The sequence below is a fragment of the Brienomyrus brachyistius genome, unplaced genomic scaffold (assembly GCF_023856365.1).
Source record: "Brienomyrus brachyistius isolate T26 unplaced genomic scaffold, BBRACH_0.4 scaffold49, whole genome shotgun sequence".
NCBI lineage: Eukaryota > Metazoa > Chordata > Actinopteri > Osteoglossiformes > Mormyridae > Brienomyrus > Brienomyrus brachyistius.
Window position 1 is genome coordinate 1,006,479 of NW_026042324.1, and position 13,366 is coordinate 1,019,844.

The 13,366-nt window shown below is 43.2% G+C and overlaps 1 protein-coding gene across 8 annotated transcripts in view; it reads right to left on the minus strand.

The window, feature by feature from the left end:
* The window catches only part of LOC125723477 (SH3 and multiple ankyrin repeat domains protein 2-like), a 205,170-nt gene that overhangs the window by 129,238 nt on the left and 62,566 nt on the right, over positions 1-13,366 (minus strand). For all 8 annotated transcript variants that reach the window (XM_049000085.1, XM_049000083.1, XM_049000082.1 and 5 more), the window contains exons 6-9: positions 11,760-11,911; positions 11,280-11,447; positions 7,578-7,694; positions 3,004-3,081 (exon numbers count right to left, since the gene is read on the minus strand). In XM_049000085.1, coding sequence (XP_048856042.1) covers positions 3,004-3,081; positions 7,578-7,694; positions 11,280-11,447; positions 11,760-11,911 — 515 coding nt within the window. The remainder of the gene's footprint in view (positions 1-3,003; positions 3,082-7,577; positions 7,695-11,279; positions 11,448-11,759; positions 11,912-13,366) is intronic.

Consider the following 13,366-nt stretch of genomic DNA (forward strand, 5'->3'; position numbering starts at 1 on the left):
CTTGAAATCCAAGTGAACACACACAAATTGTAGCTGTTCCCTCTGCTGTAAATCTTTTTTGGTAAATTGTCAGTTAAATATAAGTTAAATGTATGTTGTTCACACAGGAAAAAATGTCTATGGCCCCTCCAGGGCTCAGTATAAACCATTAATGCATCAGTTACGGTTCTTACTGTTATGTCACAGAAAATGTTGGTCATAGTGCAAAATGTATATATTTAAACTATATACATGTAAATATTTAAACAAATAAATAGTACACATGACATTTTCAGATATGGACATTGAAACATACACAAAAGAGTATAAGTAACCACCTAATTGGTGGGGAAAGATTCTGAAAATTGTCATATAAGTGAGATGCACAATAGATGAATAAGTATACTTTAAGATCTATATATCACAAGGTCTCATAGCATTCAGGTAAAAACACATTTATTAACTCTTATTTTTTCCCGATGATCCATCCAGTACTTCCAGAAATTATACAAATTGGCGAGTGTGTGAGGAGTATGGATTAGATGTCCAGGGAAAACAATGCTGTCATTTCTGGCAGGACCAAATCTAGTTATAAATGAATTGGGTGGGCAACAGGGGTAGACAAAACTGGAACCACAACCTGGGGCAATGTGGTTAAAATCATGCCACAGGAGGAAAAATGCTATGAATGCTATGAATTATTGATTTGCTTTCAGTTCTCCAGCGAAATATGCACTTCAGCCAATAAAATATATGCAAATGGTTTCATAGGTGGTTTCCTCCAACCTTCAACCCATGTGAGAGGGAGATAATATTAACAGTCCTATACGTCGAGGGAGACATATATTCACTGAGCTTAGATGAGTTCATCAATGCATTCCACCCTAACACAGAGGTAGCCAATGTGACAACTGGAGCTATATCTGGCTGCATTGCAGGGCTGTACTTGGCACTGGAGCACCAGGAGGACACAGCTGACGAGCAAGCGTGACACTGCCAAAGCCGGCTATTCACAGGTTCAAGAGGGCGATGGATTTTTAGGAGAAGTGCCTGCTTCTGCTCCTTCTCCATTATGGTCGACCACCCCTTTAACAGTCATATCTGTTAAAGATACAGAGGCTGATTGCATAAACGCCTCTCCTCTGTGTGAATGAGACACGATGCCCGGCAGAATAGGCCACTCTTGTTTGGAGCGCATTCAAACCGAGAGGCCCTTTGACAAGCACCCTTCCGGCAGGTTGTGAAGGCGCATACAGAGCACAAGTTCCCCTAGAACGGCGCACCCCTTAAAAAAGGATAAAGAAACACCCCTGGCAGACGCATGCAGTCACTCATGAACACATAGCAGGCCAAGAGATCGAAACATGTTCGCACGCCTACGCACATGTGGGCAGGCGTGGCGTACAAATGTTCAGACACAAATGCAGCCAGAGTGTGTTAATATTCCAAACAGCCACGGGATGACCTGGGACCAGAAAAGATCCCCTTTAGCTACACTTCTCTTTTTCACTCTAGAAAACACATCAGACATGGAGGATAACACATCCATACATAGACACATAAAGCTCCTTGACCAGTCTGTCGTACTGCAATACAAGCCGCTTGACTTTTATCAATATTCAAATAGTACAGTATATGCATTGATTAAAAATAATTTTAAATCAAAAACATCGTGTGCTGCCTGAGTATTTAAAAGGCACAATCGTTTGTATGATCCATCGAAGTGTGAAGCTTTTGCTTATTCAAATGTATGTGTGAGTGTCTGAGCTTAAGCATGCAGCCTCTATACTCAGCAGTATGCTGTTATTTCAGACATGGAGAAAAGCCTGAAAACAGACTCTGGCACATACAGTAAACCTTCCAATTACCTGAATGAAATCCAAGTCAGTAACTTAAGACATTATCCAGATCAGACGACCACTCCTTACCGTTTAGTCCTTAAAGTCCTTAAAGTCTCCTACTGTAGGACACGTCAGCTGCCTTTGTAAGACAACATTAACTACACCGCAAATGAAAACCAGTCTGAATAATCTTATTTTCATATGCAGTATATTTAGTTCAACCATACATGTAGTTCAAAATACGCTCCACTTCTGCAGAAAATCATCAGCTTTCAATCACCAGCTGAACACCTTATTCGTATGTAGAACAGATATGGCAAGGTTTTTTTTTTTTACTATGCTAATGAGAGGGATTCACCATGTTTTTTGGAGCACTCTGGAAAGACATCATGAGAAAAATGAGTGTGGCAACCTTAACACCCCTACAGAGAGTGCACTCTGCCCTTTCGCTAGTGATATCTAACGTCTGCATGGCATCAATGACAAAGCATAGAAAACACATGCAAAAGAACAGGACTGTCATGTCAAAGCATCCAGAAGACTAAACAAGGCTTAAAATACCATGATGTTTAGACCAACGTGACTGCGACTTGGGCTGAAAACTCTCAAATGTATCACAAATATAACACTCAATAATGTCGTCCACCAGAGCCGACAGTTTGATGTGTTCAGCTGAATGAAGTGCATTCGCTTCAGCATAGGAGTGCTCATTATACACTGAGAACCACCTTAAATAAACGCTTTCTCCTATCCACAGCTCTCTAGCTCACAAAAGGGCATCATGTAAGTCAATAAAGCCTGTGATTATGGGCTCAAGAGAACATGATCAATGCCAAGAAAACTAAAAAGTTAATACAATTGGTTTTACTTGGCATCAACCATTTTCTCAGCAAAAAAGAAACAACATGAAAGTTTGAAGCAGGCAGACATAATAAAGGCTATGGAAGATGTTTGCTTTTACGAGAGCTTAGCATAGGCTTGGAGTGCTGATAGCAGATCCACGTCTCTATAGTTTTTATAGCTCTGTGCTATAGCATATAATGGCGATGCTGTTTTTTAATTCCGGTTATGATGAGTAAACCATTAGATAACTTGCATTCTGGAGCACATTCAACCTACAGCAAAGCCTCTGGGCTCTCTGACTGTCAGCGGCACCGGCAGCAGTGCAGAGCTGTGTCCGTACCTGGAATGGGGTCTGGCTGTTGAAGTTCTTGACCTCCTTGTTGGCTCCACGGACAAGCAGGACTCTGGCACAGTTGTCCTGGTTCAGGGAAGGGTGGGGAAGAAGGGCAGAATGAAAGAAAGAAAGAAGGAAAGAGGTGAGCATGAGCTTTTCCCGCTTCTCCCGGTGACAGCGGATCATCCCTGGTGCTGGCGCTGTCCCCAAGCCCCCTCAACCAGAGCACGCCCCCACACCCCTGCGAGGGGGGGGGGAAGCATCCCAAATCTGAATATACATGTAAATAGTCTAGCGACCCATTCATACCCAAAGTGGGTCAAAGTCTGAGAAAGTGTCCCCCAGCCCAGGCGGTACACTGCAGCCCAGAGGTCCTCACCACGCACAGGTGGGGGGTGACGCCTTCACCCCCGTGGCCCCTGTGCACGTGCGGCACAGCAGGCTGGTGGAGAGCCGGACGCAGAAGCTACGTGCAGTAAAACAGGGTGAACGTCTACCGCTGTCGCTGTAAAGTGAGCCCACTTTGGGAAGCTGGATTCGGCAGCCCGCCCACAGAAAATTCACCGCGCAGGCACACACACCACACACACACGCACACACACGTACTTTGCAAACACACGCGTGCGCGAAGACACAGTCACATGTCAGCCAAGTCCTTCCTCTGCTACTATAGCAGCTTACTCCTTCGCTCCATGAACAACTGCCATCTCTTCTGCCTAGAACTCAGGTCCGCATTTCAGTAGCTATATAAAAACGACTCCAGAATATTCAGTGGGAGTTTAATCTGCAACGGGTAAATGCAACGGCTTATATAATCAGAAAGTTGATTTTTCAAATGAAAATACACATTTTACACATTTTAATGCAGCAAGCAATCCAACTAGTGTGTAAATTCATCTATATCTGACTTGCAGAAGAAATTAATGTTATTGATCATCGAAATGATTACGTTGAAGGTCCCTGCATCTCTCAATGGTATCACCTGTCACACAAAAACCTAAAAAATAAAACAGAAAAGGCGACTCCTAATTTCAAGTAGTGTGAAAAGTCGTAGCATCAAATGATTTCCCAACAGGAAAGATGATAGATGATCAGCAGGCTTAACTTAGCACATTAATTAACCAAAACTACAAAGTAACACAGAAGTAGAATCTGATCGATGGCCCCTGCCAGGTACTGTGGCGATTAGCAGGACTGTCATAATATTAATGACCTGGAAAATAAATTGTGGCCATTTAAAGGGTTAGGATTTAACCATCTATGCTTTTCCAGTTGATTCACATTCATTTTCACATGACTTGGAAACCTTTAATACTTTAAAGAATGTGGGATGGAGCAGACCGACAGAGTCCTGACTCTTCAATTATTTCCCAGGGTGAACTTTACTGTAATTATTTGACGTGGTTGTCTGGAAGAATCAGCATGAAAGTAGCTGTCGAGGAGCCGGAGACCTGCCTGCGTCTGCATGGCATGTGCATGAATACATTGCAGATAATGGGGGGAAAGCTGCAGTCCCTGCAGAATGCCTGCTAGAGAAACAATGAAGTTATCCTTTCAATTATTCAGGTCTCTGGTATTAACTTAAGACACAGTAACACTACCAAAAAATGGCACTGTGTGTTTCAGAGAATGCAAAGGTTTTGTAATGGGCTGGCCTGCGTGTTTTAATTTATTAAATTAAATCATGCAAATGTTTCTGCACTTGGACCAACATCTTGTTTTAACACACTTCTTAATACATAATGTGGGGAATGAAAAGCATTGTGTTTAAAGATGAGGTTTAGACTGTTTTCTATGGGAGGCTTAGGTGTTGCAGTACGGACCTTCTGGAAAGCACTGCCACTGGCACTGTTTAGGTGCCAGTAGTTCAGCACCTAGTGCAGTGGAAAAGCAGCCAGAGTCTGAAAGATGTACAATCCATTTCAGCTTTTATGCTCCATTTAAAACCATATCTATTTCAGGAATGTTATAATACGACATTCAGTTTGTAAGGCTGTGCTTGTCTTTGCTTGTCGCTGTTCTTCTTATTATTAAATGGACAGCTTCATTTGCATTCTGTACTGCAACAGCAAGACAAACAAGCTCTCCAAAACTTATCATCAAATCATTTTTGTATTATTTTACATGATTAAATCTGTTATAAGGATGAATCTCAGTCAAACCTGATTTCACTAACTGATGCAGCCTGACAGAGGCCTAACTGTGACGATATGCCTAAAGTGCAGAGCTAAAAACGACTGTCATGTGAGGTGATTATGTAACACTGTTTCCTAATCCACCAATGCTGAGAAAACAGCTTCTTCACAGGGTACAGCACTGATACCCTTTCAGGGGCCACTGAAGCCAAAATGAAGAAGAAAAAATAGACTCACAATGCCTTGAAAAGCAGTAAGCGTTGTTTATTGATCCAAGCACACTGCAGGCCAGTTGATTAAACTTGATGGGGATTGGGGACTTTGTGCACTTCCCAGTGATGGGATGCAAGAGCACAGCACAGTGGGCTGGTGGGCAGCCTTTCGTCCTGGGGTGTGGGCCTGATTCCCATTTCTGCTCTGTATGTAGTTGCCATGTTCTCCCTCACATTCCTGGTTTACTCATGGTGACCTTAGGTGTGTGTGTTTGCTCTGGGAATCCAGGGATAGGCTCCTATCTAACCACAACTTTCCACTGGATAATGATGAAAACAGGATTTGTAGGTGGATGCATAAGAGTTAATCAAGTTATGAATCATGAAAGGCAAATATATACACTGTATACTAAAATGGCCATATTATTATATTATTACAAGCTGTTTCAAAATACTTACACAAACACTGAAGAGTCTGGCCTTCTCTACATTCATGTCACACATTTTTAAAAAAACCTTAACAATAAATCTGACCATAAATCTTCTGAAAATGTAATTTGTTGATATATCAAGATAAACCAGATTACAACAGTAGATACACTCATGCACCAGGGCACCTTTGTTCTTTGTTACAGCAGAGGCCCTCCACCCTCTATAGCCGCGTCTCCAAATTCGGTTCTTGGGGACCCACAGACAGTCTACGTGTTTGCTTCCTCCCAGCTCCTGGGAGGGAGCAAAAATATGGACTGTCTGGTAGGGAGTTGAGAGGGAGCAAAATCATGGACCAGTTGTGGGTCCCTGAGGACTGGGTTGAGAAACACTGCTCTGTAGCACATGGATTCCAGCCACCTTAGCGAGGTGCAATTAAACATGTTCTTTTTGTAGTTGTCAATTCAACTCCATCACTCCACCCTAGCATACTGTATGTCACCAATGTAGCTCTTGCCTCTACACGTATTTATCTTTGCACAAATCCTCAGCTGAACCTTTCAGCAAGGCGACATTCCTGGGCTCTCACCTGCTAAGACGAATGCCAGGCAACTGCGAAAAAATAGGACGAGACTAACTATACACGCAAGTCGCCTCAACTGGATGGAAATAGCACAGCCTGAGAACTGAGGAAAGCTGCTTGGTTTCAGGGGCTCAGTACCACAGTCTACTAGCGCACTGCTCCAAGCTCTGGCTGTTTTATCGGCAGACACGTCTTTATGAACCCTTGACACTAATGATTCGTAAGATTATTTGAGAAGTCTTTGCAGAATGCTATGTGACACAGGAGGTCTTTGCATGATTGATCTGGTGGTCTGTGATTAGTTTGGTCTTTTACAATGGTACGCTGTTCACAAGCCTTAGAATGTTATGCATCTAAGGTGAAAAAACAGTCCGATTTTCACTCAATCAATGATTCTAAACATGGACCTTCACCAAAGCTTCAGGAGTTCATTTTATATCACCAGTAGAACTCTTTTCATTTTACTATCAACTGACCACCAGCCAGGTGTTAATTGACTAATTATCTATTTGATACAGGAGGCTATACCTTTCCCATGTTGGCAGGACAAAGACCTGTCTAATTATTAAAGCTTGGCAGACACCCGGTTCTGCATGGGGATGCGAGGTGGGACAGCATGAAGCTGCCACTGAAGCTGCCACCCACGGATGGCAGTGAGGCTGCTGCCCACGCAGCCTGCCGGGAACGTGCGAAGGAGACGTGCAGACAATGGGCAGGAAGTGCCTACCGATCTGGCGTCACCTCAAAACACGCCTGCCAAGGGCCTTAAATACACATGCGCAGCAGGCAGGCCTCACTCATCCCCTTCGTTTACATTTATTTACTTAGCAAATGCTTGTACAGTTGAGAAAGCATATATGTCATACAGTACCTGCCGCAATTGGGGTTAAAGGTCCCACTGAGAAATCAACAGTCACTAATGAGCTAAGAAATCACTTTGCTGATAACCAGGGACTTGGACCAGCAACCTTCCGTTCACAGGCCCAGCATCATAACCCACAGGGCCACATATCGCCCTTCGGGAGCATGAGATGAAACCACATAAAAATGAAATTATTTCTGGTCCATCATTGTGTAGTTCCCACACTTACAAAGCACCAAGTCAGGTGAAGATGTTCAGTGACACGGTGGCAGTCCTTCAAATAGAACTATCGTCCCCCTGGATGTGTTTCCGGTGCGGAGCCACATGCCATCCAGTGAGTGTGCAGTGCAGAAACTCACCTGGTTGTAAAGAGCACAGATGTGCAGGGCTGTATTGCCGGAGGCATTCTGGGCACTCATATCAGCCCCGTAGAACAGCAGGTGCTCCAGGTGCTGGACATGTCCATACCGGCAGGCCTATATCCCACAGAGAAGGAAACCAACAGTGACTAACGGCGGACGGACACACACACACACACACACGTGTGCACACACCTGCACACCCACACAGGCACGTGAACACCCACATGCACACACACACACACACACACGCACAACTTGGTCTTCCTATCTAAATGGGGACCGTCCATTCAATTCTATGGGAAAAACCCTAATCCCAGTCACGACCCCCTTAACCCCTACCCAGCCATAACCTTAACCATAAGCAACTAACATAAATACTTGACTTTTGACACCTTTACTGTATCGATTGCAGTCATAGATTTTTATAAAATTGAGGTTATCCAAATGGGGACCTGAAGAAGTGTCCCCAAAAGTAAGGAAGTTTCAGGTTTTACTGCACTTTAGTCCCCAAATGTGATCTATGCAAACCCACGCATACACACACACACACACACACACACACACACACACACTAGGTATCTATATCTTTGCGGGGACTCTATTTCATTTCAACGGCCATAACTATAATCCCAACTATGACAACCTTAACCCCTACCCAGGTCTAACTCTAACCCTAAGTAACCAAGCAAAATACATGGCATTTTTAGTTTTCAGATTGCGTTCACAAATTTTTATCAAATTGAGCTTATCCTTGTGGGCACCTTAAAAAAGTATATAGAAATCTAGTCCGCACAATGTAATAATTACAAAAATGCATGCACACACATCACATTCATGCTACTCAAACACAATGGCTTAGCCATACACAGGTGCATAACCTTTGAAAGTACAGTACAGTTTCCTAGGTAACAGCACAGATATTGATGCATCGTAATCTCTCATTAACAAGCAAAATTCTACAAATGCAGCTTTGAAATGCGTATAGCTATAATAAATGACAGCACACAATAAAACAGTCGGTGTTACTTCCCTATTTCAGATCATTAGGTGATTGTGATTGTCAGAAGAGGCTCTATCAACATCTATATCCACACAACGGAGCTTCATATAATCTCTTTATATTATCTAATACTGACCCATTCGTCCCACATTCCACCCACTCAGTAGTTCTCAGACTCTCAGGTACTTGAGCCGCAATTGATTTTATTTAAAGGTGAGTGAACGCAAATACAGTTTAAACCACTCAGACTACAGATATACGCTGCAAGCATATGCTGGATAATCATATCTTGCGATTTAAGCTGTTTCAATGGCATTTTGTTACTTTAAGAAAAAGGAAAGGTTGTAAAACGTACAGAGGGAAGTGTGGTTCATCAATACTTAAGTGGTCTCACAGTAGGTAGTGAGGCATTCACACAACATTTCTATCTTTCATCCTGAGAAAAGGATCCCAAAATAATTCTTTTTTGATAAATGTTGGTTGTGTTGTACAAAAAGACAGCTACAGTTTATTTACAGGAGGCTTGAGAGCAGCCAGGTTAACATTTATCTGAAGGAGGCAAACAAACACTATGTAAATGAACACCTGGTCTACCACTCTGTCCTCCACAGGTAAAATGCACAATACTGCAGTACCTAAACATGGCCACAAGATGTCAGGATACCTTCATCATTCTAAACCAGGACTTTACCTAACTACTTGATGCACAGCATTCAGAACTCAGAAATGCTGACAATTTACTGTTGTGCCGCTGAAAAGAAACATTACGAACCATGCATAAATTAAAACTATTAAGGAAATGGACGTTAATTATCAAGAGACAAATAATAGTGGAATAATACATTAGAGAAATAATGGCAGAAACACAAAAATTATACAAAATAATCAATAGAAAAACAAATATGCAGCTGATATCAATAAGAGTGAATTGGCCATGTAAGAACCTCTGGATGCTGAATCTACAGGCTGATTTCAATGGCTCACAATGCCCACTAAGAATATTCACTGAATAAAAAAATAAACTTTGCACAATCAAATGAACGAGACAGCAGTACACTACCGTCATGGATCTTAAATTTACACTCAAGCAGTAACAGTGCGCAGTGAAAAATGATGTGTGTTGGTTCTCTTGTTGAAAAGCGTTGGTTCTCTTTCATGGTCCATGGAATACCTTGACCATAGATACTCATAATGCAAACACAAATAAAGATCTTTACAGACATTCTTCTATGGCCAGTGAGACAACCTGGATTTTGCAGCAGGACACTGTATGTCAAGTTCCATGGAAAGAGCAGGATGGACCCAGGGGCAGATGTTACATGGGAAAATGTTCACAAAGCAGCTTGTCTTTGTTTATAGGAAGCAGAAAAATAACAGGCAGTGGGACTTCCAGACTGTGTGCAGAGAATTATCTGGGCAGTAAACAGGAGGGTTTCCTGTCTAATAGGGTGGATATCCACCCAGAAGAAGCCAGTGATGGCTGTGTGCGTGTGTGTGTGTGTGGGGGGGGGGGGGGGGATTTATCTCTTGAGCGGTAGCTGGCATTCCTGTGAGGACCCAGTGTACGGGAAAGGGCGGGTGACCCTCCTGTAAAAGGCATTTACAGATAACAGGGGGATGCATCTCCGTTCCTGAGAAAGGGAATGTTCTCCGTGAAGAGCAGCACACACACGGGGGGGCTGCCGTGGCCAGCTGAGCCCCCCCCCCCTTCCACACCGCCTCAGGACATTAACCCCTAGCTATTTGCTAGCCAGCCAGCTATGCCTTTGTCTAGAGAATTAACTTCATCAAATACACTTAGTCAGGTATATTTGCACGCATTTCCATCTAAATAATTGGAGCCTTGACAAATTTTTATTGCTCATACATAAGGTCTTAAATTATTATTCATTGAGGTACAGAGGGTATGAGTCAATATCATGGAGCATAAACAACTTTTCATAAACCAAATCAAACTTCAGGCCCTATGAAATTAAGAAGGATTTTGTAATGCATTATACCAGCATATCTCCGCATGTTTTCAGGTCCTTTTTTGTCTTAATAACATCTTAATGTAACATTAAGTCAATAAGCACAACACAGCAGACTAGACTTTAGTGTCCTGTGGAACTTAACGGCATATTTCTTTATGCATACTGTCCTGTAGAGTAACTCAATTATGGCAAAAAATCATTTTGACCAAAATCAAAAATCACGATTATTTTAGTCAATATTGTGATCACAATTACTTAACGTGATTACTTTTGGGTTGACTTGTGAAAAATCATGCATTTACTGAACTTTTAAAAAACTTGTCTTTTGAACAGTGGATTTCCTTGAACTCTACATTTACATTTACATTTACAGGATTTGGCAGAACTCTAAATATAGTTCACCTGAGAAAAAGATTAAAAGGGGCTGGATATGGGTGCCCTGGATTTATAACACAAGACAAAATGGGAGCATCACTGCGAAACAACACGAGGTATAATAATTGTTTTTATTTTGGTTATTTTGTTTTGAGAATCGTTGGAAGCCAAAAATCACTATTTGAATTAAAATCTGATTAACAGCCCAGCACTATGGTCACGTGAAGGAAGTCCCAGAAAACCTAAGAACGTATTTGAGAAAATGGTCCAAAATATGTGCATGACAAGCATGCAGGGGGACCTTTAAGACAGTGAACTCTGGCCCCAGTGAGGCTGACCAATCAGGCTCACCTGGTGAACTTCATGCCAGCCGTTCTCGTCCTGACAGCTGATGCTGGAGTGTTCCTGGAGGAGCATCTCGCAGCAGTTTGGGTCCCCACCTACCATGGCAGTGTGGTAGAGTGCCGTCAAGCCTCGACTGTCCTTATAGTCAGGGGAGGCACCCAGCTCCAGCAGTGTCTGTGGGGCAGCCACACCAGGTCAGGGAGAGCGAGCACTTCAGGAAGAACAGCTGGTAAATAAAGTTTAAAGAACTGGAGTTTAAATGGCATACATCAGTGTGATTAATCATTCAGCCCGCCGAAGCTTTTTAACTTGTCGGAACCTCAAAAGCACATCCAAGCCATGCCAGATGTTTGCGGTTATTTGCGGGTTATTTGCATGTGTTAGAAAAGAAGCATCAACTACATTTGTACTGTAACATGGAATATCTTCAGGCTAGCCACTGATGCAGCACCGGCATGAAAATGGCAGCATATGGAGAAGGGCTACCGTTAAGGCCACCAGGTTCTTGGACTTGGCAGCTTTGTGCAGAGCAGTCATCCCGTCTTTGGCCCTGAAGTCCAAGTGGGCTCCTCCATTCCTCAAGGCCTTGATGACCTCCACAACATTGTCCAAGTGGGCGGCGAAGGTGAGTGGCGTCTCTAAATCACAGGGGAGAGAGAGAGGAAGTAAAAAGGAGGCCTGGGCACATACTCATCACCAAAGGAGAGGAGGGGAGGGGAGGGGAGGGGAGAGGAGGGGAGAGGAGAGGAGAGGAGAGGAGGGGAGGGGAGAGGAGAGGAGAAGAGAGGAGAGGAGGGGAGAGGAGGGGAGAGGAGAGGAGAGGAGGGGAGAGGAGATGAGAGGAGGGGAGGGGAGAGGAGAGGAGAGGAGAGGAGGGGAGAGGAGATGAGAGGAGAGGAGAGGAGAGGAGAGGAGGGGAGGGGAGAGGAGGGGAGAAGAGAGGAGAGGAGGGGAGAGGAGATGAGATGAGAGGAGAGGAGAGGAGAGGAGGGGAGAGGAGAGGAGATGAGAGGAGAGGAGGGGAGAGGAGAGGAGAGGAGAGAAAGGGAGAGGAGAGGAGGGGAGAGGAGAGGAGAGGAGGGGAGGGGAGGGGAGAGGAGAGGAGGGGAAAGGAGAGGAGAGGAACTAGTGGCACATTGTCCGATAAAAAAAAACATCAAAACATGAATCCAGAAAGTAAACAACAATCTTCTATTTCAGGAGCCTCACACATGAATTCTCACACATTATTGCAGGCCTGAAACCATCAACTAGGTCAAATGTGAATGCAGAGCTTAATAGCTGATGCTAAGGGAGAGGATCAGTTAGCGCTAAAAGCTAGATAAAGGGACAAGTTGCTGTGGACACAGCGATGGAACCAGGTCGCTGGGAGTCCAGTAATTAAAAAGCATGAATAAGATACCAATAAGACCACATGGAGCAAGAAGCACTTCCGGAAATTACACTATGCGATATTTTCCACAGCATTACATTACCTTTAGCCAAAATTAGAAAAGGTGCTGATGATAATTGTAGTCTATTATGAAAGAAGAATTCAAACATGATTACGGTTCCCAAAGTTAACCGCTCTGGAACCATGTAAGGTTTCATTACTGCAACCACGTTTTACAATGACACTGCCTGGTAATGAATGGGGGCTCTGGACTTACATTATTGCCTGTGTACCTCAGAAGCTGTTACCATTAGCAGTCTATTGTGAAGCCTTTCAAGTATTTTGTATGACAAATTAACCATTTTCCCCCACATATAAACATGTGTACTTGCGAACCTAGAGAGCAAAAACAATTTAAATTTTAACACTATTAATTGAACACTGTAAAATAAAATTCATTTAATGCACACAAATATTTAGAATTCAACTAATAGAACTTCGGTACCTCTGATTGTTCAAAACTAATTTGCAACAACTAGCAATTAAAACAAGAAAAGGCTGACTGGAAAATGGAAGCAACCAAACACATCAAGCACAAGATGAACACAACTCAAAAATTATGCTGTGAGATAGAAAGGATGAGCTAGAATGAGCTGGAGTCCATGGCTTTGATGGCCTGGTCTGAAGGTCTGACCTTCTCAGCCAGGCTACCACTGCAAAC